This window comes from Siniperca chuatsi, linkage group LG6 (assembly GCF_020085105.1).
Source record: "Siniperca chuatsi isolate FFG_IHB_CAS linkage group LG6, ASM2008510v1, whole genome shotgun sequence".
Lineage (NCBI taxonomy): Eukaryota > Metazoa > Chordata > Actinopteri > Centrarchiformes > Sinipercidae > Siniperca > Siniperca chuatsi.
Window position 1 is genome coordinate 19,670,884 of NC_058047.1, and position 27,402 is coordinate 19,698,285.

The 27,402-nt window shown below is 41.9% G+C and overlaps 1 protein-coding gene across 2 annotated transcripts; it reads right to left on the reverse strand.

The window, feature by feature from the left end:
* Positions 1–3,324: 3,324 nt before the first annotated feature.
* On the reverse strand, positions 3,325–26,044 carry rgl1 (ral guanine nucleotide dissociation stimulator-like 1). 2 transcript variants are annotated; one of them, XM_044200432.1, is made up of 18 exons: positions 25,435–26,044; positions 12,498–12,608; positions 10,511–10,719; positions 10,332–10,406; positions 9,986–10,176; positions 9,749–9,873; positions 9,413–9,628; positions 9,199–9,302; positions 8,973–9,057; positions 8,662–8,751; positions 8,251–8,337; positions 7,958–7,990; positions 7,734–7,855; positions 7,311–7,400; positions 6,938–7,121; positions 5,870–6,121; positions 5,663–5,777; positions 3,325–5,192 (listed from the first exon to the last, which is right to left on the reverse strand). In XM_044200432.1, exons 1-18 carry the CDS (start codon positions 25,591–25,593, stop codon positions 5,005–5,007), a joined length of 2,436 nt encoding a protein of 811 aa, XP_044056367.1. In that variant the 5' UTR covers positions 25,594–26,044; the 3' UTR covers positions 3,325–5,004. The 2 variants fall into 2 exon arrangements, with proteins under 2 accessions (XP_044056367.1, XP_044056368.1); XM_044200433.1 differs by lacking the exon at positions 25,435–26,044 and adding an exon at positions 14,988–15,229.
* Between the last annotated feature and the right edge of the window lie 1,358 nt (positions 26,045–27,402).

The following is a 27,402-nucleotide window of genomic DNA, read 5'->3' on the forward strand; positions in this document are numbered from 1 at the left end:
ACCACGGTGAATGATAAACTACATGAAGGGCAAAAATATAAAGTAATAAACAAGAAATTAAAAACCAATAAAAGAAATTAAAAGCTAATAAAAAGACATTAAAAACCAATAAAAATAATACATTTTGATTCATCTTTTGGCAGCCTTGCATGATCCATAATAGCAGATTGTAGGTCTAACTATGCCTTAGACCTTGATCAGTTTCAGGATATTAAACAACACTCTGAATGCATTTTTTCCAAAGCATGGTACTTCTTATTTTTCCCTTTCTTATCTCGTAACTCACTTTCTCGCATACAAAGACACACACAAAGAAATTAAGCTTCATAAAATTATAACAAAGTTGAAATAATACTCTAATAATACTTTGCCATTCTTCTATATTGATGACTAGACTGGAATGTAAACCATTAGGCCTGCACTGCATCTCTCGCCTGACATTTGTTTAGGTTTAGCAGCCACTTCATGTGTCTGAAATTGTGTTTTCCGAGTACAAAAGTTAACTGTTCTCCAGCTCATTTGATTGAGACCTGTTAACTAGTAACCATCCACTAATATGGTGCATCATTAGCCCGGACAGAGACAGTTTTGTACTAAACGTATGTATATCCACAGCCTAGAGACCGTCAGAGAGGCTACCTGGCTGATATCACAAAGCAGGATGAGGGGGGGGGGAAACAGCAACTCCTTGAATGATTAAGCAGCAAGACATTTTAGAAGTATGTGTGTATGCAATATACTCCAGTTTCTATTTGTGTAGGATGAGCTCTGGCCTCTAATGAAACAGTGTCTACAGCATTCAAAAGGAATTGCAACGTGCAAGCTTCCTCACATAAGTTAGGAACATTTAGTGGTAGAGAATATTTCCTTCTTCAGTATTGTGATGCATATTTATTTGAGGCTAGCCAGCTTGCATGCTGAGTTTATATATTGCCTTTGTTTCTCATTACCATTCTTGCAGAGCATCTTTTTGCCCTGTGAATTATGAATATCTCACTGATGTTTATCTGCTGTCTTCTTTGTAGTCCATGGTGGGTTCTAATGTACTCCTCTCCTTAATGTTGTTTAATTTTTTTGTGCTTGGGGAGCACTCTCAAGCATAGTGCTTTTTTTGTCAAATATAATTGCATATCGACTTCTAGCAATGCATGGTGTATGTAACTGTAATTGTTGTTTTGTGTTTTTATGTCTGTCCATGAGGTGAGAGGCCATTTATTTGTACCTGTCTCGCATGGATGTGAGAAGAGGCTTGCTCACTCTGATGAACTAGCTTGTCGCATTTGCAGACACAAACAAGAAAAAAGCGCTGTCTTTGCCCTTCATGCAGAGCGACCACCTGTTGAAACGTGCTCAATGTTATCATGTCTCCCAGCCTTACCTGGTCACCCACAAAGTAGATGGAGCTCACTGAGCGCTTATTTCCAGCTTAATACATTGTCAGTTCAAGTGCAGACTGCTGTTTTGTTTTTTTGAGTACACAGTCCAGCTGTTAGCAGGAAATCAAATTCAATCAAACGGCTATTAAGCTGCTATAAAGGCCTGGTCCCACCTTTCACACCCCAACAACAATGAAACCGATCAAATGGAAAGTGTAGAATTATCACTGACAGTGGTCATTGAAAATACTGGAAGCTTTCCACAGGATAAACTCGTCATACAGTGCATAAGGTTCCAGTGTTGTCATTACAACAACTCTTATCCAAGTAAAACTTCTGCTGTATAGAGTGAAGACTGAATATTGCTCTAACAGTAGGCTACACTACAGTTTTCTGTCTGGTTGAGAGGAACACATTTGTGGAATTATTACACTGACCTTGCAAAAGAATGTACACGTTTCAATAATTAGAGCTACAGAGCGTTTTAGGGCACCTGATCCGCGTGCACACAGACACTTTGTAAATTAGGACAGTGGTTCGAAACCTTTTTAGCTTGTGACCCCTTACAAGGGATACATGTCTACTTATGACCATTATCACATGGTCTTAATGTGGACATGAGTTGTGGGTTCAACCAAAGAAGTAGTCTTGCTTTTCAGGTTGTTTGATTTTAAGGATTTATTTTTGAGATAAAAATATATATTTTAAGTATTTTACAAGCAAATAGCTAAAATTTGAGAAAAGTGAGAAAAACTAAACATCATTTTAATAAACATCAACAGAACTTTGTTTGTTTTTTCCTTTGTGACCCCTTTAATCACCTTGTGGCCCATCTGATTTATCATGTGACCCCTTGGCAGGTGCTGACCTACAGGTTGGGAACCACTGAATTAGGATATTGACTTGAATTCACTGGAGACTTACCCTTACCTTAAACCATAACCAGTAACCCCAACGCTGACCTTCTTAACCTTAGTGATTGTGGAGACCAGCTTATTTTACACACACACACACACATACACACACACAGACACACATTTTTGTTTGATTTTTCTCATGTTGCCTCTCCTACAGTAACTGCTGTGAACAATGTACAGTGTGCTTGTTTTGCTCTTTGATTTTGTCTTTGTTATTTCATGCTTGAGTATTGAATGAGACTACAAGGCTCTTGGATTCATTCACTTGTATTTAGTTGTTGTTGTGCCTGTTGGTTGTATGACTTGAAACAATGAAGCAAACCCAACTAAGACATGTATAACTATATAAAATACATATTTTAACACCACATAACCCAGCTTAAAAATGCACTTGTTTTCTTTCATTTGGATTACTTGTGGCTGCTAAAGTAGTACATTTCAACATACTCTTGATTTTATGGATAAGAACAAGTTCACATGTTTTGTTGTGTTGAACAAGGGTGAAAGTCAATGGCTTATAAAAGAAAGTTATGTTTCCTACCTCTGTTTTCATGTTTTAAATTAATTCCTGTGAAAGTCAAAAATGCGTGTTTGTCTTTGAATTACTGGGAAAGTGCTTGACTAGTGCAGCAGGAAAGGAAGGTCATGACTGCTGCATTCAAGTCAGCAGAAATGTCTTCCACTCAGCAAAATAACTTGGGCTCTGTCCAGAACAGCCTCTGGTCCTTTTATTGATAATGTCAATCCTAACAGGACTGAGCATGTTGTCTATCAAAGCACAAGGGTAAAACGACAGATACAGAGCTGCCTGCATCTATCCAATGAAAAAATATTGTGTACAGTTGTTTGTGTAGTCAGATAATGTGCTTTTAAATAGCAAAAAATACAATGGAAATAGAAAACATCACAAAACAGAGATGTGTTTTGAACAAAACTACAATAATGAGACATTAGAAATGGTATGTTACTCATGGTTTCAGGGTGCTCATCCAAAGATAAGAGGGAATCAAAAACACACAGGACAACAATCATAATAATGATAATAATTTATTTATTAAGGTAGAGGAAGAGTCTTTGGCAGTGAAGAACACAGGAACTGAGGGTGATTTAATGAGAACATTTTAAAGTGAAGTGCTGCATGGAGATACATAACTGGGCCATTAACACAAGTCCAACAGTGAACCAGTTCTCCCAGGGGGGAATGTAATGTGGCACAATAGCATGACATTGGAAGATCTGCAGGAGTGGACTGCAACTGAAAGGGAAAAAAATGACGTGAGTGTTTATCTGCACATGTGTGGCTGTTATGTGACAGGTGATAAGTGTTGGTGATGCTGCTGTGAAACTATGATGGTGCTGGAAATGAGGAGCGTGTCCATGAGACAAACAGATGGCTGTTTACTGTGCGAAGAGGTGTTTGGCTTTTGTGTGTGTAATGAAGTGAAGGGTCCCTCAGTAAAGATTTCCAAATGTATCACAGTAAAATCTGGCACTGGCTTTTTCTTTTTTTTGTGACATTTGTTAACATGTACTTTTAAAAATCCTCTATCACTCTCCAATCTGGCATACATTTCTGGCCTGAATTGTGTTACAAAAACATATAAAAAGCAACAATTACAAACAAAAATAGTAATTCATTTAGTGAAGAGGGAGAAAACCACTTACAGAGTGGCTTGCTCATTCTTCTGTATTCACATCCCATTGGTATCTCCTACCAACTGACAAGTGCAACTCTATAGTTCATATAATGAAGGGCAAAGAGGTACAAGTATGCATCAGTTTGAGACACTTTACATGGTGTTTTCCATTCCAGAAAGTCAGTTCCCTCCTCTTCTCTGTTCTTGTACATTTATTACCTTCTTTTTTTTTTTCAAACAAATCTGAAAATGCGAGGATGTGAGGGAACGTCTTTCTGGATTAGAAAGCAGCACAAATTTAACCTCTACACCCTAAAGATAGGGCAGGAAAGGACATTTAAATATCTGCCAATGACTTGTTAAAACCAAGTAATGGAACCAATCAGAATGCACGTAACGCTGCATTCGTCACACAGCTCACAATATGAGAGGGGGTGAACACACGCACATAGTGCACACTGTGCACGTGCCGGACATGGCAGCTAAACATGCCCGACTTGGTAAAATAATGACATCACAGCTCCTGTCAATCAAGTAATCAATATCATTCAGAATACCGTCAAAGGTCCATTCATTCATCGATAAAGGCAACAGGACTCGACACACTCCACTCTTCTTTCATCACACTTCTATTACTAAGAAATGTAAGTATTCAGCTACACAGACATCACAGGACAAAAAAAAGTTCATTCAATATCAGAATACTGTTGGAGGTCAGGAGTTTGGCTGCTCCCATAACGTGCAAAAACCTGTTGTAAAGAGTGGAGGCCACTTGGGGTCGCTGTTTCACAGGCATCACTAGTCAAAAGTCAAGTCCCACTGGCACAGCAGTCACGCTACACACCCATGTTCCATACAGTTCAGGGTGAGACTAAACTGGCAAAATAAGAGTCAAAGCTCTTAAAGAGTCTGAAAACTCATTGGGATCCATCAGCAGTTTTCCAGAGCACCTCGTCCATTTATCCATCCAGCCTCTTCATCTACAACCCAACAGTTCACACATCAAGTCCATGCTTTGCATTGTCCTGGATTAGTGGTGTAAGGGCAAACTGCTGGGTCCCTGCAGTTCAGGAGTCACAGCGTGACCTTGCTGAGTCTAAGCGACAGGCTCGAGCGGTGCTGGGTGCGGGGGAGTGTGGAGCTACACCGGCTTCGCAGCTGGACTGTCTGACGCGCTGAGCCTCGCACCCGCAGCAGAAAGTCAAAGTTAGCTGAGGTGTTCATGGCGTAGAAGACGTTGCCGTTGTCTGGGATCACCAGTTCTGAAAGGAGATAAAAAGGGGGAGAGAAAAGCAGAATTTATGAGTATATTTTAAGCTCTTGCTGTTAGTGCTATTATACTTTTAGTCAGCAATACATTGGTAATTGCGTTCATTAAGTTTGGAAAACAGCTGATCAGTCGAAAAAAATTCATTAATTAAAATGCTGAATTGCAAAAACAAAGAGTGTTTAATCATAGTTTTTACAAAGTTATTCCTGCAACAGCTTCTGCTTATTGTACTCACTGTAAATATCTGACTATAAGCCTTGGAATTATACTGTCTATGAAAGAAAGTTTTATCTGTTTTTGGAGAGCCCAACATGTAGCTAGGTACCTCTGGTTGAAAAAGTGTAGGTCTGAATAATGAGAAAGGTATACATCCATAGAAAACAATCACGTAAAACCCTCAAGAACCATAAAAAAAAAACATTAGTGAGGCTCAATTCAAAAAGTAGATCCATGTTTTTTTACCTCTCTCCTCAGAGATGACTTGTACCAGCTCGTATCCCTCCTCTGGCTCCACCTCCAGGTTGTGCTTTGCCATGGCTCTAGAAACTACAGCTGGGGTCTTGTCTTGATTGGTCAACTATTTAGGGATAAGATAGACAAATAGCGTGTAAAAATTTAAACCTAGAGCATCTCACTCACACAGGAACACAAACACAAATATTTATTTACCAATATGCTCTTGTAGAGATTCCCGTTGCCGTGCTCCAGACTGACTCTTATGATGCATGCATCTTGGGCCTGGGTGTTATAAGCTGGGGTTTGGCTCGGAGAGCAAGGGGACATGGGTGTGAGGGAGACGGAGCGTCTGTGGTTACAGGGGGGCCCGGGGAGTGAGGGAGATGCAGGAGTCATGGAGACACTGGCTGTCGATGAGCTTGTGTCCATGGAGTGGAGTGAAGTACAAGAGGAGGATTCTGATAGCTGAGGAAACATATAACCGAGTTATAAGTTACATACAGATACACAAAAACCATGACTGGCTCATTTTTTTCCAGAAATGCACTGAACCACAAACTGATAATTAATTTGCAGCTATTTGAGGTGAGCGGGGGATGCAAGACGTGGACATAGTATAACAAAGTTCTATGAAAAAATTGTTTATATGAAAAAGAGTTTTTCATATAAACCTTTAATAACAGCATTTTGACTAAGGGACTATACGAAAATTATTAGGAGGGAGGGGGACTAGAAGAAAGCAGTGTTATGTATTTTTTTCTTTTTGCTGAAGGTTGTCAAAATGTTTGCAAAATTGTATTACTTAATACAATTTGTTGTAAAAAAATTAAATAAAAATGTTTTAAAAAGACAAAATATTTGCATCAAAATACAGCTTTTGTGTGCTACATGTATAATAAATGTGTGTTTTGTCATTTTTGGACACATTAGCGCTTTATTGTCAAAATCAACAATTAGCTAGCAGGACCAACATGTCAGTCCTGAGAAACAGAATAGACACAGATCATTACCAGAGTAATGAATGACATTTCTCTGCAGAAACAGTGCATCATTTCCCACCAGCCTAAAGAAGCTTCCCATCTGCACAGAAAATTTTAACAGCAAAGTGAATTGTACCAATTCAAAAGTGTTTATTTTAAGATACTTGGGGAAGGGTCTTGCAGTTTTTCTCTTAGTCAAGGGGGGGATCCAAAGTTCAGCCCCCCTCCCCACATCAATAATTTTCACACAGTCCCTAAGTATGTACAAAACGAACACATTTTCTTTAGTGTTGTAACCCACCTTGTTCTGCTGGGAATCGGAGGTGTGAGTGGGGGTGAGGCCCTCGCTGTCTGACGGACTGCTGGAGTCACTAGAGGACACGCTGACTGAGTCCATGCTCTCCCCTGAGCTGCCAGTAGGAGGCGAGCGGGGCGTCTCTCTGACTGGAGAACTGGCTGCATTACTGTCTGTTCCAAGAAACAGCCTGGAAAGTAGAGGGGGTCAGTTATTAGATATTAAAATAAAATAAATAGGACACAGCAATTCAGTGCTTTAATGTGACAGTGTGACATCTGACGTCTTCGCCAAAGTATTCTTTAATTAATTTCAGACATTTAAAACTAGACCCTCCTCTAATAGGTTCTATTAACATCTATTGTCTGGATGTACTCACAGGCTGAGTCTCTTCACCATGCTTTTTCGAGGTTTGGGTGAGGTTGGACTGCTGTCACCAAGACCTTCAACCTCACAGGACAAAGCGTAACTGCAAGAGAGAACATTGATAATTAATCTTAAATTTCATAAAACATTGCCAAATCATGTGTCCGTTGGTTTTGAGAACCACGAATTCTGAGTAAGAGAGAGGGAAAGAGAAAGTCAGTGCGGACAAGAGAAGTACAATACAATAGACCAGTAGGGAGTGAAGACATGACAGAAGAACAGCAGGGAGAGGCGAAGAGAGAGGACAGAAAGAAGCTTCTATTGTGTGTTTGTTTTTAACAATAGGTCCAACAGACCATGACCTCATGCACTAATTTGCCTTTTATGGATAACGGTGCAATCAAGAAAGAAGGTATTCTGAGTAAAGCAGCAGTACCTTTCCTCCTCACTGAGCTGAGTCTGCCTCTTAAACCAGCGGAGGAAAGCCGGCTCTGGATTCAGACAATAGCTGTTACAGGCCGACTGGAGCAGCTTGATCTGAGCTATCACCTCAAACTCCTGCAGAGACAGAGAGAAGGTTACCAATGTTAGCTGAGCTCATCATATGATAATTGTCCTGGTATAATTATGTCAGAGGAGGCCGCATGCAGCTACACTCACCCTGCGTCTTTTCTCAAAGTTGATCAGGCCACCCTGCGGAGGACACAAAGAGCATGCTGTCAAACTCTGGACATCACATACCAGTGGCTGCTTAGACAAACAGCATTAGGTGGACCACTCCACAAATGGACCGACAAAATTCCTCAGGCACTCATGGAAACTTACGCCCTGGTTTCTGACAGCTGTTGCACAGATAGACTCTCAGATCTGCGGAGTTGTGTAAACTCGCAAACACATGCTATCAAATATCGAAAAACACACACATTCAGCAGGTGTCAAGGATTTTTTCTTACCTCTACTAGGTCAGGCAGGGCTGTATCCAACATAGTCAGATCGGTTAGAAAGGTCCCCAAGTACGGTATTGTTCCTTGCATTGCTCCCTGTGGAGAAAGGCAGCTTTTTGATATCTTTGAATCCACACTTAGTTTAAATAAACACTTTAAGGATGCCACAATAAAGCCAGAGACTAATTTACACTGTGGTCCTCGTGGTTTATAGATGCCAGGGTGGATTTTGTAAAATACAACACAGGCTCAATACAAGTACAGCACATAGGGCACTGAATAAACAAAACTAAGAATGTGGCTTCAATGTGCTTTACAGTACATTGCTTTAGAGGAATGTGTTGTTTAAAATTATAGAGCTCTGTTTTAGCTCTCTGGCGTTTGTTGCAGAAGCTCTTAGTTAGCCAGTCCTTTTCTCACCATTTCCTTCTGCAACTGTAGTCTCTTGTGGGTGCGTTTCTGGTGCTCCTTGGCACAACTCTCCAGACTGGCAAACTTTGAAGTGCCTTCCTGTAGGGCAAACAAAACAAAACAAAAATACAACTTCAGTCCTCGAGATTCTAACCAGTGAATGAAGGAATGTTTTCAGGATTTCCAGATGAAGTCTCACGTCTGTGAGAGTGACATCTACACACTTTAAAACTAGGATTTTTACAGAGGATACGAAATGTACTGATTCATAATTTCACAGATCCCTCAGACAGGAAATAAATGTTGAAGTTAGAACTCACCCTCATGAGGAGCTCTCTGCTGGTCAGGTAGTTGTTGTGATCAGAGAAAATGTCAGACAGTTCCTCAAATGTCTGCATGCTGTCTCTGTGTAGAGCACAGATTCATGTTAGCTCATAGTAAGGGACATATCAGTTAAAATACAAGCTGTTGAATTCTGCAAAGGGGCTAATTATACTACGGAGACTCATTGAGATTATCTGCATAGTTGAGAGATTGGAGGCTTACTTGTGCACACAGGCCCATGCCCTTTTCAGCCTGTACAGCGGGTTGGACTGCAGCGCAGATACAATGGCTCGCAGAGACGAGAAGTTTTTGCGTATTCGACACTCCTGTTAGGAGACAATTAACACAAAAGGACAGTCAGAACTTGGCCCATTTTTGTGGTAGGTTAATAGATTAATTTGTGTGTGTGTGTGTTTGTCTGTGTGTTTCTGCTAACCTGAGCGATGTCTATCCAGTGCTGGATGACCCGCGCTCTGACATGTGGTCTGATCTGTCTGTGTTTCAACACTGTGCTGACCACGCAGGCTGCCACAGCATTAAACTGCGTAATAGTGGCACGAATTGTGGGGGCGCTGTGCTTGTTGTGCTTCTTATCCCTCTGGGACCAGATAGAGCCCAGGCAGTGGTGGGGTACAACCTTTTTAAACAGCAGCTAGAGTGGAAGAACAGGTTGATGTTAGTATGATGACATTGAAGAAACATCGCAGGGATGTAATCTGCGTAACCTTTTCCTCCTACACACCCTGTTTCCATCTCACTTCCCTCCACTTACCGCATCCATGTAGGTCAGCTGCTCAGCCACCACGTCAGCCTCAAATGACAGGAAGTCCTCCTGGACCTCGATCTCCACTTCCTCCTCCTCCCCCAGGCAGAAAGAACTGTTGCCGTGGAAACCAGCTGAAAGCAGGCAAACACAGATGATTTGATATTTAATATGAAAAAATAAACATTACTGTACAGAACAAAACGAAACAAAAAAAAGAGTTTAAAAAGATACTTTGTTAATTACCATCAGTGTCGTCCATGCTGGCCTGACTCTGCAGCTGCTCCAGCAGACCCTCTGCTCGTCTAAGAGCCTCCGAGCCTGGCAGGGCCCTGCGCAGGTAGTCCATCAGCCTGTGGAGACAGGGGTAGTCAGGAGGCTCCTGGAAGTCCTCGGGACACTGGTCCAGCCAGGCACGCAGGATAGAGGCCAAGGCACTGTGGAGACAGCAGAGAAAGATTTGAGTGTTAAGAGAGCTGGCAATGATAGTAGTAGAAGTACAGGTGATAAGTCAGCTATACTGCTGAAGGTTATGTATTGAAAGCTGTCCATATGGAACTGATAGCGATGAACATATAAAAATGTATCTCACTTTCTGATGGCTCCGTTGGTTTCAGAGCTTTGGCGTCTGCCTGTGTCTTGCTCGTTTTCTTCCACACTTCCATACCTGCAACAGAAAATAAAGTACAAAAAAAAAAATCAGAAAATCACTAAAAAACGTATAGTCAATACATTATTTTGGCTTTATGCAGCAGCTCACTCCAGCCCTACCTGTCTAACAGTAGCTGCAGTACAGTCTGTGTGCTCGCAAAGGCTCTGTAGGTGGACAGGAAGATGGAAGTGTAGGTGAGGTCGTTGTCTCCAAACGCTGTCAATAACGTCTCCACTAGACGCTCTAGTGTTCCAGCGCGGATACTTCGGATTTTGCAGGTCTCCAGCTGGCTCACCGTGTGGCCGGGAGGTAGACGATCGCCCTCCGCCTAAACACACACGTATTTTTACACTGTTAAACCAGTGTGTACTGAACTGAAGACTGCCATTATGCATTATGACTTGGCTGGTGCTTCCAAAGCTTTTCTTTGATTTGTTTGGGTTTGGATGCATGCCATCCTAGATGAATACTTTTTATGTGTCAGGATGTCTTGGTTGTTAAGCTTTAAAATGTAAAATTACAGGAGTGGAACAATTCATTAGAAGAGAAAACAAGATGGAGGGAGGGAGGAAACAGTAAGGACAATCGTGACCTATATTTAATTCAGATTTCTCCAGATGTGTCCGACTATTGTGTCTACAGGGAAATAGAATGAGTGGTTACACAACAGGCGGGGAGAGAGTCGAAGAAGAGGTGGCACAGACATGGAGAGAAAGAGACCTTGCTGAAGTTAGCACGCTACAACAGGAAACGCTCCAATCTGCTTTTAATCACAGCAAGCCCCTCCTCCGCCGTCCCTTCAGACAGAGAGGAGGACAGCAGCACAGCCAAGTTCTCCCACCTCTCCCCTCTGATAACAAATCAACACACCAAGAAATACCTTTATGCATCTCTGCGAGGTCACCCAATGTACAGTCTCACATACACAGGCTTAGATTTTACAATTCACAATGAATTACAAATACACTGAATCTGCAACCAAATCTATTAACTACTACACACACTGTAAACAGTACATCAGTGTATGCCTACCAGCCACTGATTATAATTGCTGTTATTCACTGACAATTAACTGTATATAGTAAATATACCAATGTCTCAATAGGGATTTCTCTCTATTCTATTTGACTCAATAGACAGCGCTGTATAAAGTACCCATGTTGTTTTAATTAGCTTGAATACAGTCGGCATACATCAATACAGTTTTAAAGCCTCAGAGCTGTTATCTATTTCTTCTTTGTGCCAATCCCCATCCTTGTGCCAAGCACAAAGAGAAAACAAACTAACTAACAACACAAGACCCTAATTTTTTCTTGTAAACAAAAGGAAAACCCCATAAATCTGACTTGTAATTCCTTTTACGCTGGGTTCATGCATTCCTTTAGCCGTTACTGAGAAAACACACAAGAGAAACTAAGGATAATGCCGCTAATTGGACCTTCTGTGCAGTATAATAATATACTGTACAACATCTTATTATGCTGGTATAAACAGCACAGTAGATAAAACAGCAATGACTCGTATGCACAACTCAAGGAAAAGCCTTTAATACCTCCTTTTTTTGTCATACCAGCGTTCTATAAAACACTGCTGTACAGAGGAGTGAGCAGTTTTGTTGGCAGCCGGGAAAGTCAGGAAATCACATGCTTTAGCTAAACAGTCCAGGTCTGGTGAAACTGTTGATTTTCAGCAGGCAACTAAGAAGGTGTTGTCTAAACTGTGAGATTTACAGCTCAAATGTTAAAACAACAGCCCTGGTGGCGCACAATGCTGAGAGACGTCCCACAATTGAAAGACACGGTCTGCTTTAAACAATAGAGATTAGGTTTTCTGTTTTTAAGCTCAGCAGTCTGCACACTACTGACTGGATTGCTTTTATAAACCATCTACACATAATAAATTCCAAGGCAGAGACTATTCCACTTTGGGAAAAATCAGCAGTTCACATTTTGCACCGCTACAGGTTAAGAGAGTGGAAAAAGCATTAGGTTTTCATGTGTGTGATCTGTTTCGCTGAGGGTTGGGATCATGACTCGTCTCTTCTTTGAAAAACCTTCGTCAGCTGTGATTCTGTCACACTGTGAGACATCAGATGGGCCAACTCACCCCTAGCCATCTTGCGCCCTTGTTGGCCGCCTGCTGAATCTGAACCCTCTTCAGTGTCACGTTGTAGATAGCTCCTTCCTCGACTTCCTCCCCCCAGTCCTGCACCGAGCTCTGAAAGGAGAGGGTAAGAGGGAAAATGTTAGAAACCTCGAGAAGAGAGTTATGTTTAGGATAAAAACATATTTAAAAAACAATGTCCTGTAAATAACTGCAGAGCTAACGTCCACAACAAGTGTCATTTCACTATTTTAACAAAATAGGAATTGACTTGGAAAGCTTTCTGAGAAAAGCAGAAGAAAGAATCAGAAAAAAAATACAGAAATACAACCACAGCACTCAAACAAACTAGTAAAAGGACTAAAGTGCAGTATAACATCAAGAATGACCAACTCCCCAACCCCCACCACTGCAGCCTGCCAGGCCTCCCTCCCTGTCTTTACTCCCCCTTTTATTCCCTATCCATCTCTTTCACTGTGTCCCGGTCTCTCTGGAGCTGAAGTCAGAGCTGGACTGCTTTCCTGGAGCTCAGAAGGCTGGAGATAAGAGCCAGAATATATGAGGTCTCTCAAACAAGCCCCTACATAATAAAACAGGACATTTGCATCACGTTTTTCTCTCTGTTGACATGTTTTTGTCTGTTTGTCTGCCTAATTATACAAGCCAGCCATAAGACTAAATGGATTTGTGCTCATCTTGCATATGTACTGTGTCTGTCTCTGGTTGTAAATCACTGACAAACGGCAGAGTGCATACACAAAGAGGGAGCAGAGTGAAATCAAAATACAAACCTCCTGCTCAGAGAGAGGGTATGCAAACACAGCCTGGGATGTGCTGAGACATCAACATATGGAGACAGAGACAGAGACAAAAACAGAGGCAGAGACAGCGAAGAGGGAAAGGGACTGGCCAAATATAAACACCACGCATGCAGTATTATGGCCAAGTCCTCACACACACACACACACACACACACAGGCCGCGGCAGGCAAGATCACTCTCACTTGTCCCCACTTTCATTTACACAGCTCAATGGCAAAGTCCACACTATTCCCCCAACAGAAGGGCTGCCAGAAAATAGGTCATGGGTCAAAGTCGCCATTAACAGGCTCAATGGACGGTCCTGGAAGCCGGGGGCACTCTGCCATGCCTGGGCCGTGTTTGGGTTTGAACAGAAACATGTGATGTCGAGATGAAAAGAAAGCCCAAACCAAAACACACAAAGAGAGAGAAAGGAGGAGTAATAACTGGCACTGGCAGATGAAACCAGCAAGCATGTCTGTGTTGTTGCATGTCCCAAGCTGCACTTGTCTGAAACATGTCTACATGTCCGTCCCCTACCCTGTTCAGCATCTTGTCTTATGGTCAGCAGCCTTAGTAAGTGCATGTCTCTCTGCCTCTCCCCCTCCCTCTTTAGCTGCTGCTGGCTGGCTGGATGGATGGATGGATGGCGCAGAGACAGATAAATACATCAGTGCATGAGTCATGCAGTCCACACACTCCCAAAACAATAGCGGGAGGTCTCTGTGCTGGCTGGCCTGGGCTGCTGAGTTCACAGTCTGCGCACACAGCCTGCTTTTTGTCAGCCACAGAAGTGGAGATGTTTTTCAGAGCAGGGTTTTAAAAAAAAAAAGCTCTGCTTGCTTTGTGCACCAAGTTTAGGGCTTACTGCGAGACAAAGTTCCATGGAAACCAAAACAGTCTGTCACAGTGATATTTCTATTCACCAGAGAGAAGTAGATAGGAAACATTACACAGTAGATAGGGATGAGTTTACAGAGAGCACAGTATATCAAATTACCCTGGGCACGGTGTAAACAGGAGATGAGTTGTTTACTCTCTGAACTAACTTGGATCCTTCCACAGAAGATGCTCCAAACGTGCACAGGGAGGACAGCAGAGAGGCAAATAGTACTCTATCTCTGCTCAAATAGTGCTAATCAGCCTATCAGCTGTGTGTGAAACAATACCCGCAAGATAACAACAACAGTTGTGTTAACTCTTTGGCGCTGATCTATTGGCTTTTGTGTTTTCCTCGCCTGGACGCAGCTGGGACCCGTGGAGAGACAGGGGCCTCGCCAATTGTTCCCTCTCTGTTTCACTGCGGACCCCCAGACAAAAGTTTTCATATGCACCATCAGGGAGGGGAGAGCTAGCGGATCGAGCTCATATTCTGGCGGAGTCGGCAGGGGATTTTTTTAATTTTATCTTATCATCCTGCTTCCCCACGTTTCCCCAATTTTGCGCGACATCTTTATGCACCAACAATGTAGGTTAAAGCCAAGTAAAAACAATTAAAACTCAATGTTCAACTGTTCACCCAATGCCCCCCCACCCCCTTTTCCCCTTTATCCGCTACTTTCCCAAGCATACACCCCCACCCCTCCTTTTACTTCCCCGCCCCTCCCTCTCCCCCGCCTCTTCAAAACCACAAACTCAACAACAGAGCACAGGATGGAAAACCATGAGTTTTTTTTTAGTTTTGGTTTTTACCATTTTAGTTTTCCAGGCGAATTTCATGGTGAGCGTTTCTTTCATGATCCGGGGACAGCATCAGCGCTCTGGAATAATCCACCAAGGAAAGAAGTAGATGTGTTCCTTTAAACAAAAAAAAAAAAATATATATATATTTATATATATATATCCTCGCTTAAAATGTTCTTCTCCTTCACCGCGCACACTTTCGTCCGCTCTACTCCACAGTCCAAATCCTCCTCCTCTGTCTCTCAGCAGGCTCTCCCTTCTTCTACTGAATGACCGAACTCCTCCTACTTGCACTCAACAGTCCCGTTTAAACTCCTCCTCCTCTCTTTTTGTCCGACTTTCATTTGACTGACAACAATGTACGCGCTCAGACGCAGGCTTCGATCTCTTTCCTATGAAATTCATAGCACTCATGACTCATGACTGATTTTTATCATTTCTTTTTATAGGGTTTATTTATGTTTTGCTTTTAAGTATTATTTTAAAAAAGTATTGATTAATGATTTTACAAAATAAAATTATAAACCTTTTACTCTTTTATTTTGCTGTGATGTTGCTGCTGTTTTTGTTTTTTCTTTTTTTAATCTTCAGAACAAAAGTTTTTATTTAATGAAATGGACATAAATCCCTTTTTTTGCTTTTGTTTTTTAAATTACTTTTGTTTAGCTCATTATAATCAGTAAAAAACATAAAATAAAATAGATGTATTTTTCTGTATTGTGTGGGAGTTGTCTGATTGCATTCCCTACCACACCTGTGGTTTATATAAACAGACCACGCCAATGGTTATAAACTTCCCTGATGTTGTGATTGTATGCTTTAGAAGATACCTACTTTGACTAACTTAGCTTTAGCTGAACTTTAAACTGCATTTTGCCCAGAACAAGGATTGTGGATTTTAGTTTTATCCCTTGGAGTCATGTTAAGAATCGAGCTCCTCACCACCAGTAGCCTGATGAAATGTGAACCTATCCTTGAAAAGAGTAGGCTACTCCACTGATTCAGCATTGCACTCCTACAACATTGTCGGACTCATGATGGACAGTTAAAAGAAAGTCAAAATGTATGTGCAGAACCAGAGATCTTTCTAGCCTACACATTCTTCTTCGTTGACAAAACCTGTCGCCTACATTACCCACAATACAACTCGACTGCCGACGGTCGGAGATTCGGGTGTTCTAGTAATAGAATTCCTCCTTCATTTCTTCTTCTATGGTTCTCATTATAAATTCCATTTCCCCCTTCAGTCTCCTCTGTACAATTCTCCCGAGGGGGAGGTGGGTGTCATTTTTTTGTCCATTTATTATCATAATCCAGACTATTATTTGTCATTGTTTATTATGTATATTTTGTTTCCAACAACATTATAATGTCTGTCTTCACCTGTCAGTATATAGATTTCAGCATACTGTTACTACTGTTAAAAGTTCTTTTTTTAAGCTCTACTAGCTTAAAGCTGCAGCAAACTAACATTAAGCTAACTCCCGTTTTGTCTCCATATTTATTTCATTTATGTAGGAGCTGGAGCGGTTAGTATTATTCACGTGGACGTTCTGCTTTATTAGTTGTCATTGTCAGATTAACAGATCATCTCCAAAGAGATCAGATTGCAATGTCATGGCATCTTCATTACTCAACAACACAACACAGAAGCCCACCGGTTACATAAGCTCACTTCTTTCTAACTTCACACCCCCAATTTTCAAACTCGTAGTCTTCAGCCCCAACCAATGCTTACTCAAGTGACACGAAAGGCTTCATACAACTTTTTTTCACATATGCAGTAGTACTCCCCAAGACCTGCAAACTGACTTAAATGTGTAAAATCTGTGGAGTTCCCCTGGCTATAGTTTACCAACCTGTTTATTTACCTGTTTACATAAGTGGTGATTAACATATAGATTCCTGTAATGCACATTAACATTAACATACAGATTTCATATAAGTGGATGTGATGTAGTGTAGGCCCATAGCTGTCTTGTGTGTGAAGCAGCTGCAGACTCATGGCCCCTGCGTGGGACAATACGAGGAAGGCCGTAGATGCCGTCACCAGTACTGTGCATTGTCAGTGACGGAGGAGGAGAATAAGTTGAGTGTGAGAATGGGCAACACTGTTCCAGTGTGAATGTGCCTGCACACGTACTCAAACAGCCCACTTGTGTGAATAAACGGGAAGATATGAATCAAGCGTTGACTTTGTGAAGGGTCTTTTTGTACAAAGTTGTATTGTAAATATATCAAATGTGAGCAAGCAGTGGTTCATACATCTGCAAGTCCATTTAGTTGGCTGATGAAGTAGCTAAAGTACTGATTCAGAGTCAGGAGACAGTGGCAATGTTATGATGCTTATTGTCATTTGGCCCAGTAGGAGGTGTGTGTGTGATATGCCTAACCACTCCTCTGGCTCCCATAACACCAACACGTAACCCCAACGTCACACTCAGCGTCACTGGCTGTCACACACCACGGTGTCAAGCAGGGTGCACACACACATAGATGCACCCACACACACAAGGTCCCCACTTTTGGCATCATTGACCTCCAACTTTGCTTTGAGGGCACTTAAAGGCCAGGAAAGCCCAATGTTTGTCTCCGTCAGTGTTTCTTGTGTGTGGTAATCATATGTTTTATCAGTGTTTCTTTTTGCTGACTGTTCATCAGGCTGTAAATCTGGCCAGCCTCCAGTTCCCAGGCCAAGCTGCCCCGGTGTCCACTTGGGTCTCTGGAGCTCTGGGAAGCCCATAGGGGCAGTGGGAAGGTTGCGACCCCACACGACCTCCAGCTCAGCCCCGGGGGATTGGAGTGTTGGTCTCACAGTGGGACTGATGTCATATCTCAGCACAAACAAGACGTCTGACAAATGTGACAGCTGCTGCTCCGTCTGATGGATGAGCAGATGAGTATCCGCATCTTTCAACTTGAAATGAAAATGGGAAATGTCTTCTCTTTCTCTGAGGTCCGGGTCCATTAAAGCATGCTAGTATTATTATCCTAATGGGACGCATCAGAAAAGACTCTTTGACAGATTTAGGCCTGTACCATAGTTTAAAGAATATGAGGCTAAGTTTCAGTAAATGTCAGAGCTGTTTTTAGGTATTTTGGTCCAAATCCAAGTGAAGTCCTTAAGAGCAAATCCAAGTTAAAGAAATTGTTTGACATTTTGTTAGCTTAACTTATCATAAAGACTGGAAACAGGGGGAAACGGTTAGCCTGGCTCTGTCCAAACAGGCTATGGTCCAAACGTAACAATATCCACCGACCAGCAACCCTGAAGCTCATTAATTAACACGTTGTGTTTCATTTGTTTAATCTGCACAAAAACCAAAGTGTAAAGATTGATAAAATGACAAGTTGTGGTTTACGGGGTTATGTCCAGGAATAGTCCTGGATGGAAGCAGTGACTTCCTGGAGTCTTATCACCACCGTGAGTTTACTAATTGCAAGTCAAGATGCTAGTCTCATGAAGTCTATGAATGCCATACATTACATAAAATGACGTAAAAGGAACTACTAACTATAGTACAGTAGCCGTCAAATAAATGTAGCGGAGCAAAAAGTACAATAGTTTCCTCTGAAATGTAGTGGAGTAGAAGTATAAAGTTAAGTACAAGAATCTCAACAAAAATTTTATAAGTACATTGAGTAAATGTATTTCCACATTTCACATCCTTATATTTGTGACTTAAGTCTTAATAGAGCCAAGTCTACAGTTCTGGTAAATGTAACTGAACCTTACATCTTTCTGTCAGATTTCCTGTAGCCTGAATGTAAAAGTTAAAGAGAATGTGATAGAGGTGAATGGCATCTTCATGCTGCTATCTTTGAAAGGCTATCAAATGTTTCACATAGAGTATCTCTGCAATGTAATGCAGGCTAATCCTCATACCAAGTTTTCCTTTCTCTTGGAAGACTAATGACATAACTACACTTAGGAAAGCCCTTGACGAGGGCAGAGCAATTTTTTATAATGGGTTCCTGCCATTATTGAACTTCCCAAGTACGCTCTTCTCTCTGTCCCACAAAGTCCGAACAGGGAGCTACAGTACAGACAGAAAGGGGACAAAAACAGGAGGAGCGCTGCTCGCACTGTTATTGCACCACTGTGGGGAAAAATGCACATTCCAGGAAATCTCCCACTTCCTGACTCCAGTGAGCCTGCTGTCCTCATACCTGACTGGCTGGGGAGCCGCTCTGGCCTGGAGCATGGTCATACAATAACACCAATAAGTTGAAGGAGGAGAGGAGGAAAGGGGGATCCCTAATACAAGAAATTAGAGCCGGAGAGACCAACAAACACTGGGCATCACGGTACTGAAAACCAAACCTCAGACACACAAGAGGACAGTAACGGGGGGGGAGGTCTTGGGCAGCATGTGTAATGTCTCACTGTTTACATCCAAGATAAGAAGGTCATGTATCAGAGAAAGTGTAGGACACTGTTGAGATTAACTTGAAAGGACTATCTCTACCATGAGTGTGAGGGAGAGACAGAGAAAGAGGGGGAGAGTTCACAGTACAGTCAGAAACTGAGAGGATCCATACTGGCTGTAAAACAAGCATGATGCAACAGGACCCTCTTGCACTGGCTTCCAGAGTGATTTCATATTTCAGACAGGAAATAGACGCTCTGCTTTCTTGTCTGCTGGAAACAAGTAAACAGAGTAGAGGAGACGCGTCATTTCATCCAGTGAGAGGAGTATCAGCTGTGACTGGAGCCAAACTCTCCAGTGGAAAGTCATTGCGTAAAAATTAAAAATGGAGAAGATGTTTCCTGCTACCATATCTGGACCAAATGTGTCAGTACATTCATACTCTGTTCTTGTTTGAACATTCTTTCTGTATTATGCATGGGTATGCACACAGAGCGTTTCACTGTATGTTTGTGTGTGGTTGATGGGTTTGTGTTTCCAAAGCATACTGCCCAGTAGAGGGCAGAGTTCATAAACCGCCGTGTTTATCCAGAGTCAGCAGAGGTTTTAGCCAGACCCGGCCAGAACAGCAAAACCCATGAGGTTGGATTTATGGTGCAGGGTCGGGATGATCTGCTATAACTCAATAAAACCTAAGAATGAGACAATCAAAGTACCTTCAATGGGTCATTTAAGAGCAGTGAAGCAGTGGCAAGGCACTCAGTAAGTGCAGAAGTTTATTTTGATTATTATTTAATGAGGTAACAAATCAGCAGATGAGTGTTTGTGGATCCAGTAGTAGCAACAATGAAAACACAGATAGATGAGGACATGCTAGGCCTTCTCTCATAACACACACAGCTGCTTTTTCTTTTTCTCTCTGTCTCTTCTTTGATCAACTGCCCCCTTTGTTCAGACAGCCACATTAAATCTCAGTCTGCATCTCTCCTTCTCTCTGTCCCTCTTCTCTTATGTCATGTCTCTGCTCCCCTCAGATCTATTGTCCTGGCTGTTGTTGAGCTCTCCCTCTTTCTCTCTCTGGATGTGTGACATCATTAGTTTCCAGTAAAGTCCAGAGCTGCAGACCGAGACCCCCTCCTCCACACTTCACATTACACACAGCTGAACCTGCAAACCTAATGAAACACATACTTCAAGGAACAGGTTGCTCAGAGTTTCATTAACACGAAGATGTTCGGGCTATAAGAAATTGCGACACAGACTTATTTTAACATAAAGTATAAAGTATTTCTGATTCTGATAACAGCCTCCATATGGGGTCAGTTTGACCGTTGCACTAAAGCAAGGATAAACCTCTCTTGAGCTATGATGACTCAGATGGTATGCTGGTAGGTACTTTCAGGTGTCTTCATTTAGAAGGGTTAAGATAAATCAGACAATTCCCAGTAAACACACACACAACCCTCCCCTTCATGGGGCCCCAACCCTACCCCCCCCCCCCCCCCTGCTAAGCCTTGAATGAATCAGCCTGGACTGGCTCAGTTGTCTGTCTGACCCCCTGCTAATGAGAGATGGACCATCTGTTGCCCAGCAGATACATGCGACCCTAAAGTTGTCACATATGCAACAAAAACACCACACAGCATCAATGAAGCCGGTAACGCACTGGTGACAGAACTTGAAATCACACCAGAAAACTACACAGCAGTCTGCAAATTCAGTTTTTACTTAATATTGTTTATGCTGTATATGTATATATACTGTCTATACTTAACTTCCTCCCATTTAATTCATGTCACTTATTCTAATTCTGGGGGATGTTACGCTGCCATTTGCAGTGCTGTTAAATTGAAGTGTGAAGCATGTGCGTTGTAGGAAATGAAACTGCGTACGGGATGCAAAATGAGCAAAAAAAAGAGGCAGTAGCTGTATTGTAACACAAAAACAACCATGACTGTTGCCATAACACTAACCAAAATATAAGATATTTACTTAAATACTTACATTAAATACAGTGTGAAGTTGTAATATATATAGAAATATATCCTGCTTAATCAAATGCAGGATGTATTTCCTGTACTAAAGTGAGTGTATTTCTTTGTTTATCATAGTGTTTGAGTTATTATAGTTAGTAATCTACTGAAATACAGAGTGTGTGAGTGCTGACTGCTCATATTAATAACTGGTGTCGTGCAGACACCAGCAGCCTCCAGCTTCACACACTAATGCCACACACACACACACATGCTAATACAAACATCACAATGTCAGCTTGATCCTAGTCATGCGTCCTGGCTAATACTGCGAGCCCTGCTTGAGCGGGAAAAGGAGTAGAAAAATCACAATTCTTCTGTTTATGTACATTTTGTTGTTGTTTTTATTTCACACTTGCTTTGGCAATGTAAATGTCTGTTTGCCATTTCAATAAAGCACATTTGAATTTAACTGAACTGAGTAGAGAATTTAGTATGTGTTTGGTGGGGGCACCTTGCCACGCACACAAACACAGACACGGAGCTGCCACACCATGAAAACCAAATCAAAGACTGCTGCTGCACATATTGCCTTCTGCCTCCTACCAACCCACCCCTAAAAACACACACACTGCCACAAAACACACCCATCTCCATATGGTGCGATGAGTTTCTGCCCCAATTGAGCGAGCTGCTCCTGTGGTGTTGTTGCGGTGAGATGGACACTCGGGTCACAGGGACAATGCCCGCAATATTTACTTTTCACACCACTCCTATTATGTGACCTAATTAGGTCCAAGATCACAATATACACCTCTACAGAGCTGCAGGCAACTAGACAACTTGACACACTGGGGGTCACCCAAGTGTGTAAAGACCATCTTAAGTGGTGAACTGAATGAAAGGATGACAGGTTCCTGGATTTTAGAGAAAAGAGAAGTCTGGTAGTTTGTGAATTGTGCAAGTTGAGACAAAAGTAAGGACAAAAATGACAGGACTGAAGTACTGTCCCTCCACTTGTGTTTTGTATTGTCAGTGCTTACTGGGTTAATCAATAAACTCATTCCTTTCCCTATCCCCTGAATGGTGCTCCCCCAGCTGTGCCATACATAAACCAACTTGTAAGATTGTAAGACATTATAGAATTGTACTATATTAACTATATTATATATACTATATTAGTATATTCATTTACAGGCAAATGAAATGGGTAAAAAGCTAAAGAACTAGTCTTAGCCGGATGAATGAATCACTGAGCAGTCATCAAAAAACAAGCAAGAATCAAAACTGTAGGAACGGAAACACTGAGACGTCACTGAGCATCAGCCTGAAACGTGCACTTCTCTGTTCAAAAAGACAAGAAAGAGGAAGGAAGAGTGCTAACTCAGCTTTCTTACTTTTTTCAATGGAAAACACGGCATCATCGAAATTGTTCCCCCTCATCCTTTGTCCCTGTTTTCCCTGTAGAAAATCACTTCTGCATTTCCAGCAACTGACCCACTGAGGTTATTGAACTACCCTGCTGGTTATTGTAAGCCAGCGGGTGTGAGGTAGCAGCTAATATTCCCTCTGCTGGAGATTTTAATTGATCAGCCTGCAGCTTAATTACATTTCCCTATCATTGCCCTATCTTCTGAGAGAGAAGTATAAAAGAACACTGCAGACTTGCTGTTAGAGCAGTAAAATGCACTGTGATAACCCACTAAGATGTGTGTAGTTGTCAACACACTCACTTCTGTGCAACTGGGTTCAACCCCGTTCAAGTCCTTTTGTTATTCCTTCTTGTGACACATCTTTCAACATCCTAACAATTCAATTTTAAAGATTAATTATCTTTTCATTTTAATTTCATTATCTAAGTTTATTCTTTGTGATTTATTATCATCAATTTCAGTTGTGCCATCTTCTCTGCGACCCTCCGCTCGTGTGAACAATCGTGTGTGTTCATGTGGGAGTCTAATTGTCCTTAGTGGACTTACTGCTGATAACGACTGACACCTCAGCACTCCTCCCCGTCTCTCACCTGAACTGTGGACCTGACAGCTGTCCATAACCGTACAATAGGGCGATTACAGAGGCAATCAGCCCAATCATCGCCTTTATGGCATGGTTTCATAACCTTATGCAGGTAGGGAAAAAGTTAACTGACAGGCAAAAGGCAAAGTCTTTGTCCTCCAAGCCAGTGTGAGCCAGCTGATGGACTTATAATATAACATGTGGCGAGGGTGTGCAATTATTGCTTTTGATCACAAGAATGGATCTACTTGTTTGAGGTCTTTTGTGCTTTTATTGTCACAAAATCTTGGTTTGGGAAGCTGCTGCAAAACCAAGTAGTTTCACTCGAAGTTCCATGATTTCATTCCATGATGGTTTTGTTAATTCTTACATAACTTTATTGAAGGTATTTACCCCTCTATATAGTCACCCTTATTGCCCTCTAGCCCAGCTGTGAGGGCAATCACAACTCAATACTGTAAAAACAGTCACAAGATGAGTTTCTGACACATGGAGTGATGCATGTAAGCTGAGCCTCGCTTTGGCAACAGCATTCAGAGAGTGTCAGCATTTGCAAGCTAACCTCCATCATCTTACCCCTTGAAACAATTGGCGGAAATTGGCGTGATGTGACATGGGAGGACACGTTAGCCAGGATGTCAGATAGGCAGTGAGGAGGATGATCTCCCAACACTTGGACTCAAAACATACATGCAAGCACCACAGCGTGATAGTCACGTGATAAAAATTTACATAGATGAACTATTATTATTAATATTTTCATAGCAATTGTAATGGGTTTTTGGGGGTACTGAATTGATCCGTGCTGGAAAATGTTCCTTTTTCTGTCTCAGAATAGCAGCACCGGAGCAGGTGGGGTTCAGTTTCTTGCTCAAGGACATTAAATCTCAAGGTGCCATTTGTAAACACCAAAAATATTTTCACTTTAGCCTCAATACCACAAGTGCACATGCAATGCAAACAATTAGCCACAACTAAGCTGGAATAAGCCGTCGCTGCAGGTTGTTTATCTGGTAATCACACTGTTATGAGGAATCTGTGACCTCACAGTCGAATGAAGTAGAGGTAAATCAACAAAAACGCATGTACGCTGACAAGAAGTGTAATGTAAGCAACATCTTTTGGCTGATACATATTAAAGTCATTTTGGTGTTCTGGCTTTTGAAGTAAAGTGAGTAATGCCTCTGCTGTGAACTCACCCACACACTGACCAATAACCGGTAGTTACAGTAATCACTGCTTTTCACAAGAGGTCAGCAGTCCTCCCGTCTGTGTTAAAGGTTAAACTAAAGGTTACTAGTTTGCATTATTGCATAAGTTAGTGCATAAAATCTCATTGAATCGAGGATCAATCAGAGGAACTGAAATGCAATAATTTGAGGAATGACAAACCAATCACCGATTGTTCTCTGAGTTGAGCAAGATGATAAGTTGTGAATGTTGTTGATTTGGTTTCAAAATGACCCTCACTTACTGTACATTACACTGGTGGTTTATGTAGGAAGTGTAGGCCACTGGGTGCAGGATGTGTCACTAACAGTTAGTTGCCCATGTGACCAACAGGCAGGCCAGAACTGCTGAGTCCAGAACAGCTACAGACTTGCTGTGATTTAGTCTTCAGCTGTAGACAAATACCTTTCTCTCTCTCATTCACACACATAAGAACATGCAATAACTTTTCCTTCCCTATTACTCTCCCCTGTTTCTCACAATCGCCACAGACCTTGGAGGAGTCACAAACCAATCTGCTCCTCACTGCATATCTTTAACTGTTTATAATTCCAAGCTTATTTTCTCAGTGAATTGTTTTTTTCATCTTAATCGTAATCCTTTTACTGTCCCCAAACACTTTCACCTTCACTTCCCATTCCCATCCTTGAATCTATTAAAACTGATCAAACCTTTGACACCAAACAACACTGAAACACTTCACACACACTCCAAACAACAGAAGGCACAGGAAGGTCAGTCATGTGGAGGCCAACATCTGCCAGATTGTTTAACAAGACTGAAAGTACCTGTGCTTCCCAGAAATAAAAACAGATTTCAACAAACAGCAGGAGGTGGACAGACACAATTATTCTGCCATGTACTGACCCAGTGTCGCGGGCTGCTTTCTGGGGAGCGAGGCTGGTACCTCTGCAAGGAGACGCCGCCTTCCCCCTCCAGCAGTAAGGTGCAGTCCAAGTCTGGGCAGTGGTAGTGGGGACCCGCAGGCCAGGGCAGCAGGGTGGCCAGAGGGCAGTGGGAGATCATGCTGACCGCCTGGATCAGCGGCAGGGGTGACAGGGATGGCAGTGCATACTCCAGTATGGACGGCAGAGTGGTTGGAGACGTCTTCAGTGGAAGCAGTAGAAATCTGGAGCAGGGGTCTTCAAGTGTTGACAATCAAGATGAAGAGGATTTAAGTTTTGAGTTTGGATCAGCTGGGCTCTTTTAGGTCTTGATTGTCAGAAGTTTTGATCACCTCCTCCTCCCTCCTCAGTCTGGTTGTCGACTGGACTTGTCTTCAGCTCAGAGGTGTGACTAATGATAACTCTCCTCTCAAGTTGTCCACCTCAGTCTTATAGTTTCTATCTTCCCCTCTCCAGTTTTTTTTCCCCCTCTCTCTGTGCGCATGGAACTTGGCTTGCCAACAGCTCTCAACCACATGAGTGATTAAAGTCTATTGTCTCTCTCTTTCTCTTTCTCCCTCCTTCTCTCTCTCTCGCCCCCTGCATTCATCCAGGCCAAAAGGGGAGGAGCTGTCACTTGGTGGCCCGGCCCACCTTAACAAATTACCCACTGACTAAAGAGAGTTTGACTGTGGAAGAATGTGAAGAAAAGGAAAGAAAGACAGGAAAGCTGAGATAGAGAGGAGGATGTTATAGAAGAGGTTCTAAGAATTACTAACAATAGCGGATATTTTCTGTGATGGATGGACTTTTGGCCTCATTTATGTCCTGCTGAATCCCAAACTGCTCATTAAATCTTCAAAGATCTTATTCTCATTGTTTTGAGTCATTGCCATTTCTGGATTTTGCCATAATTAGTCCCTAAAGACGTTTCAGATCCCTTCCTTCTTTTCAAATGTGTTACTAGAAGTAGTTTAGGCAGTCCCGTAAAATGTGGTACACAGACGTTTTTTGCATTAAACTTAACAAGTTCAGGTTTTTAGATGTGCGGGCAGCTTCATAAAGTTACTGATTCAGCTCTCTGTTAAGCAGTACAGTGACATTTGTGACAGCAGGGCAAATGTCAAACCATAATAAATGTGTAACAATTGTGCAGAGCGTGCATATGTGTGTGTGTGTGTGTGTGTGTGTGTGTGTGTGTGTGTGTGTGTGTGTGTGTGTGTGTGTGTGTGTGTGTGTGTGATCGAGTTCAGGGCAGGAATAAGAACCAGTCATGCGTAAAACACTGCTGTTGCTGAGAAGAGGATTATCTGGGACCAGGCAAAGCTCCAACACACACACACATAAAAACACTGTAGATGTAGATTCAGCAGTTAATATTGTACAAAGTGTGAAGAAAGTTGCGTTCTACAGTTAGAAGCTACAGTGTGAGGTCAGACTTTGTATCCTGTTTACTCAGGTAAATTAACAGCTATTGGAAAAACACCAATGTCAGAGAAACATCCAGTGAAGTTGCTCCATGGCAGAGGGATGTGGATCAACACACACTCACACACACCAGTAGTGGAAAGTAATGTACTCTACTTAAGTACAATTTTGACGCACTTTACTTGAGTTACCATTTTATGCTACTTTATACTTCTACTCCACTGCTACTACTACTCACATTTCACATTTCACATGTCTATTAGCCGTTCCTCTGAAGAGACAATTCCCCTCTAAACTTTTCAAATGGTTTTATTTAAATAACAGATCCATGCCTAAATAGAAAATCCAATTCCACAAAATAAACCCAAACTAATCCAAACTGTATATAAAGTGTCATATAATCAGTCACATGGTCTATTTTCTGCAGAATATACTTTTAATACTTGAAGTAAACTTAGCTGATAATACCTCTGCACTATTAGTCAAGTAGGATTTTAAATGCAAGACTTGTAATGGAGTATTT

Bases quoted from the DNA above. Each gene is read 5' to 3' on its own strand.
- rgl1 (XM_044200432.1), bottom strand. From the start codon at position 25,593: ATGATCTCCCACTGCCCTCTGGCCACCCTGCTGCCCTGGCCTGCGGGT. The intron at 7,401-7,733 runs GTACTGCTGCTT...TCTCTCTTGCAG, and splicing joins CAGCTCAGTGAGGAGGAAAG to TTACGCTTTGTCCTGTGAGG. The intron at 6,122-6,937 runs GTGGGTTACAAC...ATGTTTCCTCAG, and splicing joins CCGATTCCCAGCAGAACAAG to CTATCAGAATCCTCCTCTTG.